Source organism: Perca fluviatilis, chromosome 2 (genome assembly GCF_010015445.1).
Source record: "Perca fluviatilis chromosome 2, GENO_Pfluv_1.0, whole genome shotgun sequence".
Taxonomy (NCBI): domain Eukaryota; kingdom Metazoa; phylum Chordata; class Actinopteri; order Perciformes; family Percidae; genus Perca; species Perca fluviatilis.
This window is the reverse complement of record NC_053113.1, coordinates 16,938,355-16,946,848: the sequence shown is the minus strand read 5'-3', so window position 1 is coordinate 16,946,848 and position 8,494 is coordinate 16,938,355. Positions and strand designations below refer to the sequence as shown.

Here is an 8,494-nt window from a genome sequence, read left to right as displayed (position 1 = left end):
GGCACTTAAGTTCTTCTAGGGTAACACCTAGGTGGGGCAGTTTTGGCGGGGGAGTTCAAAATCATACCAGAAAATGAAAGTAACAATGGGGACGCTATGTACCCCTAAGATCACCTTACAACACATCTAGCAAGCTTATTTCTTCCCTGGCAAGTCTCTTCCCATACAAGTTACTTATAACAGCACCGCTTTATAAGTTGGTTTTAACCCTCAGCTCAGACTCAAACCAGACAACTCCTGCAATTTGCACACAATGAAAAATGGTTAATGGAAACGGCGGCGGTCGGAGGGGCGTGTGTTAAAGAAAACACGCCCAATAAGTTGGGTTCAACGGTGGATGGTAGCTTGGCACGCTACATGTAGCGCTTATTTCACCTTTCTCCCTGGTGATTCTCTTCTTCAGGTCACAGGGGTGGACTACCCTGGACCTCGTTGGACACTGGAGAGGATTATTCTGCCTCTTTTTCCCTAGTGTCTGGCGGAGAGCCCTCCGCGCTGGCAGCCAGATCTCTGGCTACTTCCTTGGTGGAGCGGCCTGGCTCCTGGGCTGCAGCACACTGGCTCCAGTGGTACCACTGTTTACCTTTTCCCTCGAGCTGTACTGCGTGGGATGTTCTCGCCGTCACTCTGAAGGGCCCCTGCCAGCGAGGTTCAGACCACTTCCTCTTGATTGCTTTCAGGAGCACCCACTCAGCGTCTGGAGGAGTTTTGGTTTCTGCGTCTGGGTGTGCTGCGGTCACCTGTTTAGAAAACAAGGAGACTGTGCCCTGTAGCTGGCGGAAAAAAGCTTTGTGAGAAATGGTTACAGGTGAAGGCTCAGTAAATGGAAGCTGAGACCAGGGCCCCGGGAAACACCTCCCTGTTTGTAGCTCATATGGTGAGAGGCCTGTCCTACTGTTTACTGACATTCTTATCGTCATGAAAGCCAGGGGGAGGGCTTGCAGCCAATTCATCCCTGTTTGGGTGCATATTTTAGACATTTTGTTTTTTAAGGTCAGGTTCATCCTTTCTACCTTGCCTTGAGATTCAGGGTGGTATACGGAGCCAAATTTATGCTTTAGCCCCAACATGAGTTCCACCTTTTGCAAATCTTTGTTTTCGAAATGGGAACCATTATCTGACTTTATCCTTTCAGGGAACCCATGCTGGGGAATGTATTGGTTGATTAGAAATTTAATTACGGTCTGAGTGTCTTCATTTTTTGCGGGCATGGCCTCTGGCCATCCAGTGTAGGAATCCACACACACCAGCAAATACCTGCAACCCTGTACCCTGTCCGTCATGTCAGTGTAGTCAATCACAATCTCTTTCCCTGCCACTGTCTCAAGGGGGTACTGTCCCCCGTCTGGTTTCACTGTAGGCTTAGGGTTGAATGCTTGGCATTGGGGACAGGTCTTGGTTACCTGCTCTACCATTGGTTTCATGAATGGATGCCACCAATGTTGTAGGTTTCTCAACATCTGACTGACCCCTACATGTCCCACCCCATGAGCTTCTTCTAGGGCCGTCTCCCGTACCCCTGGTGGCAGAATAGGTCTACCATCCGGGCCCCGCCACAACCCCTCACTTTGCATAGCTCCCCTGCTTTTCCAAACTGTTTTTTCTTGGGGGGAAGCTCGTTCTTGTAACTCAATGATTGCTTCTTTGCTAAGCTCGGCCCTGGTTTCTAGGTCTGCAGTCATCATTAGATGGTGTGCCAAATATCCTGCTGCGGTTTTTGCGGCGCTGTCTGCTGCTTCATTTCCCTTACTCACTCTATCTTGAGTATTGCTGTGGCCCTTACATTTGACTATAGCTACCTTGGCTGGTAGGAGAATAGCTTTTGCTAATCTTTTCATTTCTTCCTCATGTTTAATAGGTTTTCCTCCTGCTGTCAAAAACCCTGCTCTCTGCCACTGTGGTAATTCGAGGTGAGCTGCTCCTGTTGCATAGGCTGAGTCAGAGTATACAGTTACTGCTTGATTTTTTCCTAGCTCTAAGGCTCTGATGAGTGCTTCCACTTCTGCTTTCTGTGCTGACTGCGCACCTTGCATCCTTTCTGCTTCTAATGTTACCACTTCCCCTCCTGTGTCTTCAACCACTGCATATGCTGCTTTCAGTCCCTCAGTCTCATGTCTAAAACAACACCCATCTGTGAATAGCACTCTTCCTTCCCCTAGTGGTTGTGCAGCTAAGTCTGGTCTGACTTTTTCCACTTTTCTTGTCCTGTCCTCACACTCATGTGGTTCCCCCTCCCCCATCTGGTCTGCCATGTTAATGCCTTCATGTGTAAAGGTCAGGTTTGGGGCCTGCAAAACTTTGCTGATTCGCCTTTGTCTGGTTGGTGTGAGTGAAAACATGGCTGAGTTAACAAAGGACACTATGCTGTGGGAGGTCAACACTATCAGGGGGTGTCCCATAACTATGTGTGATGATTTCTGAATGCATTTTGCCACCCCTGCAGCATGTTGTGTGCAGGCGGGCTGGCGTTTTTCAATTTGTTCAAATGGGATGCTCATGTAGTTCAACACTACTCTGTCACCCCCTTTTTTCTGAAACAAAACCCCATTAGTTGCTTGTTTTGTTTCAGAAACATCCAAGTGGAAGGGCAGGGAGTAGTTTGGGCAGGCCAGATTTGCTGCTGCAGCAAGGGATTGTTTAAGTTTAATAAATGCCTCATTGCCTTCAAATGTCCAGTCTAAGGCTGAGGACAAATTGCGCATGCCCTGTTGGCGTACATACGCCCGGAGGGGATCTGTAAGGTCGACATAGCCTGGAACATAGGATTTGCTGTAGCCTGTCAAGCCCAAAAATGTCAACATGTCTTTTACAGTACATGGTTTCCGTGGGCCAAAATGACTGATCTGTGTGCAGGGGAAACACCTACACCACTGCCTGAAAGGATTCTGCCCAGAAAGGTAACTTCTCTTCTACAGACTTGTATTTTCTTCCTGCTTACTTTGTAACCCTCCCTAGCCAGGGTGGTCAAAACATCTTTGGTAGCCTGCAGACAGGCAATTGCGGTGGGTGCAGCTATCAGAAGATCATCTACATATTGTACCAGAACGGTGTCAGGTGGTAGGGTACAATCTGTCAGTGAGTTTTTCAGAACTTTGTTAAACAGGCCTGGGGAGAGGTTAAACCCTTGTGGTAGGCGTGTGTATCGCATGGGGCGACCCATGTATGTGAATGAGAAAATATCTCGCAGATGTTCGCAGAGGGAGGCAGAAAAATGCATTTGAGAGATCTAACACTGTGTACCAGTGGTGTTGCGGTCCTTGTCAGCGAGAGCAACATGTGGGTTAGGTACAGTGAGAGTGGTGTCTACAATGAGATCATTTATGGCGCGCAGGTCATGAACCATCCTATATTTACCTGTTTCTGCTTTCAAAACTGGGAGGATAGGTGTGTTCCACTGGGAACGAGAGGGGTTCTAACACCCCTGCCTCAATCAATCCTGTGACTGTATCTGAAATGCCTAGCTGCTTTTCCCTAGAGCATGAGTATTGTGGTATCCATACAGGCGGAGATGGCCTAGGCGAAAGGTCGGGGGGCACAATGCACTAAACCTACATCAGTCGGTGTTTGTGACCAGAGAGTGGTGGGAAGACCATCTAACATGGCTTTAGCATCTTGATGGTCAGTCCTTTCCCTACCATGGTGCCTAGCAATTAAGTCATGTTGGAGAAAAGCTGTGTCTCGACCCTCACAGAGAATGCGGAAGGTTTTGGTGGAGGGAGAGTATTGAACCTTGGGGAGAGGAGTGAGTGTCCAGTCGGTGGCAGTCAGGGCTGTCTTGACCATCGGACCTAATGATTTGGCCTCATACCCTGGGTGCAGTGCAAGTGAAACATGTGGGGCAGATTCCTCAGTCATAACAAACCATGGCGACTGTTCAGGAGTTAGCTGGACCGAGGCGGCTACGCCCTCTGGTCCCACAAAGATGTTTTGGGTGAAGATCTCCCATCTGGTGTCCGCTATCGTGTCAAAAGCGTCTTGATAACAGAGATCAGAGTGGACATCATAATTTAGGGTGACATGTGAGGGATCTGGGGGAGGGACAAAGGGTGCAACTTGCGAGATCCAGGGCTTCCAGAGGAAGAACTGTTTCAGGATGCCCCCGGAGCCCGGGCCTTCTGGAGACAACATAGCCCAGTAAATGTCAGCGTAGGAGTCAGAGGTGGGGGAAAGGATGTATTGTCCGTGGCCCTGGTTTCCTTCAGAACAGGTCATTTGACGGCCGTCAGGGAAAGTCAGTAATATTCCATCAGCACAACACAGGATAGACACGCCCAGTTTTATGAGGAGATCTCTGCCAAGGAGGTTCATAGGAACCGTGGGAGAAACAACATATGGATGGAGGACGCATTGGTTCCCTATAGCTGTATGCAGTGGTTTTGTTATTGGCAGTTTTGCTTTTCCCCAGAGAAACCCACCCCGTAATGTGACTTGGTGAAATGTGTTGTGATGGACAATGTCTGATTGTTGAGCAAGTAGCTCCTGTGTCAACTAAGAAGGGCTGAACAGTTCCTTCTACTCTCATGGACACCATGGGATCTGCCGTGGTCCCTGGGTCCTGTTGCTCTGCTGGGGAGTGTCATTGTGGCAACTGCTGGCCTGGTTCCCAGCCAGTCCAGTTCCATTCAGCCATCTGCAGTTGCGCTTTGGGGGGACCTGGCGGTGGTCCCTGCGGTGGCTGGTATGGACCCCTTTGCTGGTAACCCCTTCCCCTTGGTGACTGACCCCCATTTAGCGGACACTCCTGAGACCAGTGTCCCAGTTGGCCACAGACAAAGCAGGCTCCCGGAGCTTCTCCCCGGGCGGCCGGCCCCGCCCCCTCCCTGGTCTCCCTCCTCCTCTCCCATAACCCCTCCCACTATTTTGTTGCCATTGGGGAGGACCCGGCCTATAGGGTGGGGGTTGGGCATAGGATTGTGGTTGTGTGTGTGGAGGGGAATGGGGAAAAGGTCAGGAGTGGGGGGCCCTGCAGTTAAAGCCATGAGTCTCTGTAATTGCCACTCATCAGTTGGTTGCCTAATCTTCCCCCTGTGGGTTTGGTCCGCTCGCCATAACGGGGCTGAGGGGACACATCTGCCAAGCCCTGTAACTTCCACTGCTCCTTCCTTAACATCAAACACTGGGTACAACCCTGTAGTGGGCTGAGGTGGTGAGTAGCGATGGAGGTTTATGTGGTTGTGTATGACCTGTATTATCAACCATTAGATGCCTCACTCCCTGCCAAAATAGCGCCCATAGTGCCCACTTCTTCCTATCTTGACTTGCTTTATCTCTCCTATCCTTGGCTTCTCCCTTTTTTAGCCAACTGCCTGTTTTCACATCTTTCTGTGCTTCTTCCTGATCCTGACCTGCTCTCTTTTCCTGTCTCCAAAATGCTGCCAACAGTGGATCTGTGCATTTAGCAATTTCCCCCTGATCGGTCAGTATCTGATTAACATCTTTCCTCATTTGTATCATCATATCCTCTGCCTCCTTCCCTGTCCCATAGGCCGCTTTCACTGCTTTTTCCATTACTTCTAACTGCTCCCCAACTGGCTTATATGGTCCTTTAATTCCCCAACCCCCGTCATCTATTTCTCTATCAAATTCTCCGTCCATTTCCTTAACTAGTAACACTGGTCTTTATGAGATTGCCAGAATATGCTTATTAATTTTGCCAGAAATATTTATCCAAAACTGCCACACACTCAATACTTCTAAATTGCCACACAGAAATCCCTCGATCTAAATATCCACAATTTACTTCAACAGTCCACTGCTTTATGTTAACACCGTCAGGTTTCAGGCAGTGCTGCTGCTTCAATTGCTTCTATTTAGCATTCATACACATTGGTCATTCATGCATTACCCTTAATTTGGATGAGTCAATTTTTCATTTCATTTTTTTTTTTTTTTATAAAACCTTGATTGTGGCCAGTTGAGATTTATGGGACACTATGTCCCTGGTTCTCAACCCTTAAACAGGAAAGTAATATTCCTATTTGACACCAAAATCAAGTTTCCCTATGATTTTGGCCAGCTGAGATCTATGGCTCGCTATACCCTGGTTCTCAGCCTTTGGACAATCGAACTAGCTCAATTGTCTGACACCAAAACCAACAAGTCATGTGAACATTGGATTATTTTGTCATATCACCTAAATAGTGTGAAATGGTTCAATAATACAATCGTTCACCAGTCATACCTAGGAGACTTCAACTCCTTTTGGGACTTACCTCTACTGTGGAGGACTTACCCCAGGGGACTTACCTCTACTATGGAGGACTTACCCCGGGGGACTTACCTCTACTATGGAGGACTTACCCCGGGGGACTTACCTCTACTATGGAGGACTTACCCCGGGGGACTTACCTCTACTATGGAGGACTTACCCCTACAATTACCTGGGACTTACCTCTACTATGGAGGACTTACCCTTATTAACCTTAACTTAACCTTTTTGTTTTTAAGATGTCTCAATTCTCGGGTGTTTCAACCCAGCCAAAACCGCTCCTCGTCAGGACACGGGTGGAGTTGCCAAACTCAGACTTTCACAAATATTTCCTCATATTTGTTCCATAAACCATACCATATTTCCTGTACCTTTATAAAAATGGAAGTTGTCACTATGTATTTAATTAATTAATTTTAGCGGTCTGTGGGTTACTAAGACGTTGAACACCCTTGATTTAGAATAGTCAATGCAGAATAATGGTCTGCTTACCTTATTTATGGCGCCAGATGTTCAACGCGAACCTTTCACCCTTGGACCGAACTTTTCCAACCAATTTGAAGAATCCTCTTTTTGTTTTTATCCCGGACGAGCCCCCAATTGTCGTGCTTCCAAGGTGCACTCCCAGGTGAGGACTTCTTCTCTGAAATAGATAGCAATAACTTCACAGACACAGATATGTATTAATACAATAGGCTTCTATAGAAGGAGAGCATCACTCCGTAAGCAGACTCCGCAGTCTGCTTCTCACCAGTGAGCTCTGACTCTCTTCCTCTTTTGCCTGTCTTTTATTGAAGTTTAACAAGGGCAGTTACATATCACACACGAACATCTGTCTCTACAAAGTGGGCTGTTGCTTTTGATGGATTGTGACTGAGCCAGGTCTTGGTGTCCTCCGTCCTTGCTTACTGCATCCCACAGAGGAACATGTCCTCCTTTGCACGATGCAGGCCACCTGTGTGCAGCCTTGGCTCTGTTCTTGTGCAGCATACTTTTAGCTCGTTAAGTCTAGGCAGCTTGCTGTAATAATTAGGCAGTATATTATAGGAACATAAGTCATTTGGTCAGCAAAGCGTGTGTATCTATATCCCACATTTGACATATATACTTTACATCCATGTTTCAAGATATAAGTAGGGAATGGCCCTGCCTAATTTCCAATACTATAACTGGACTGCTAAAATCCGCTTTTTAGGGTTTTGGGGGCATTTTCACCTTGACGACTCAGCCCCAGTCTGGGTAACAATGGAGTCCAGTGCTATTAGCCCACTGTCTGTGTCCTCTTAGGCTCTGCACTCTCGTCTGCTATTCCCAACAGTAATCCTGTGGTTAAGCATTCCCTTCGAATCTGGACCCAATAAAGACAGTTTGTTTTTTTCCAGATTTTTACAAATTAGGCATATACAGAAGTTAATTACCTAATAAACCCCCAGCCAATCCTGTTTGTCTGTTAACCCCACATTAAAAGGCACAATTTCAGTCTTTTATAACCTTATTTCAAATTTGCATAGTCCCACATTAACAGCTAGATGAACCATGGAACAGGATCTAGGCTCTGCCTTCACAGATCACATATGGGATTCAGTCCTGGATCAGATGCACTCTACCTCCATGTGTGCGGTCATGCTCTTGCACAATTTAAAGTAGGGATCTGAGGATACATTTTACAGAATATGGTGCCCCTTGACATGTTTTGAGAAACAAACCAATTTCAGAATATCTATAGATATAGAGAGAAGTTTCCCTAATTAGTACTTTAATACTTGACCTAATACTTACTTAGGTCTAATAATGTAAGGTCTAATTACTTGGCTTATTGCAAAACGTTAGTGTTGGCAATATGAAACTGTGAAAAACAGTTAAAATGAAACACATTTGGCCTTGTTTTGTCAACTGCAAAACCACTTTTCATTTTGACTTTAACTCAAAGATAATTTTCCTCTTTTTCCACATTCCGTGACCTGCTGATCCCAGGTTCCCCTGGTTTTATGCTTAGTTTGGACCGGTCCATGTTCCAGTTTTGAGGGAGCCAATTAATCTAAACAGATTTCTTGGAGAAGACCTGTGATATACAGTAGCATCAACTTATCCAGCAAACAAATCAAAATCATTCCATTGAAGTTGTAATTCTGGTCACCTGGATAGCTTTAAGTCTAATTTTAGTTAGAACTGAGCTAAAAGTGAATATTGCATTATGCTAATGTTGCCTGCGTCTGCTTGTGTGAATAGGGAATTGTTTGCCAACATGTTCATAAACTAATCGTGTCAGTCTTGTGTTGGCAGCAC

The 8,494-nt window shown here is 46.5% G+C and overlaps 1 protein-coding gene and 1 long non-coding RNA gene across 2 annotated transcripts; both read right to left on the bottom strand.

Moving 5' to 3' along the window:
* Window positions 1-3,513: 3,513 nt before the first annotated feature.
* LOC120551324 lies at window positions 3,514-4,387 on the bottom strand. Its single transcript, XM_039788649.1, has one exon. The coding sequence runs from the start codon at window positions 4,306-4,308 to the stop codon at window positions 3,514-3,516; it is 795 nt and encodes a 264-aa protein (XP_039644583.1). The 5' UTR covers window positions 4,309-4,387.
* A 1,506-nt stretch (window positions 4,388-5,893) lies between these two features.
* Window positions 5,894-6,724, bottom strand: LOC120573304. The gene is made up of 2 exons (XR_005641684.1): window positions 6,281-6,724; window positions 5,894-6,246 (listed from the first exon to the last, which is right to left on the bottom strand). It is a non-coding gene; the product is annotated as an uncharacterized LOC120573304 (long non-coding RNA).
* Between the last annotated feature and the right edge of the window lie 1,770 nt (window positions 6,725-8,494).

Coding starts and splice junctions, on each gene's coding strand:
- LOC120551324 (XM_039788649.1), bottom strand. CDS start 4,308: ATGAACCTCCTTGGCAGAGATCTCCTCATAAAACTGGGCGTGTCTATC.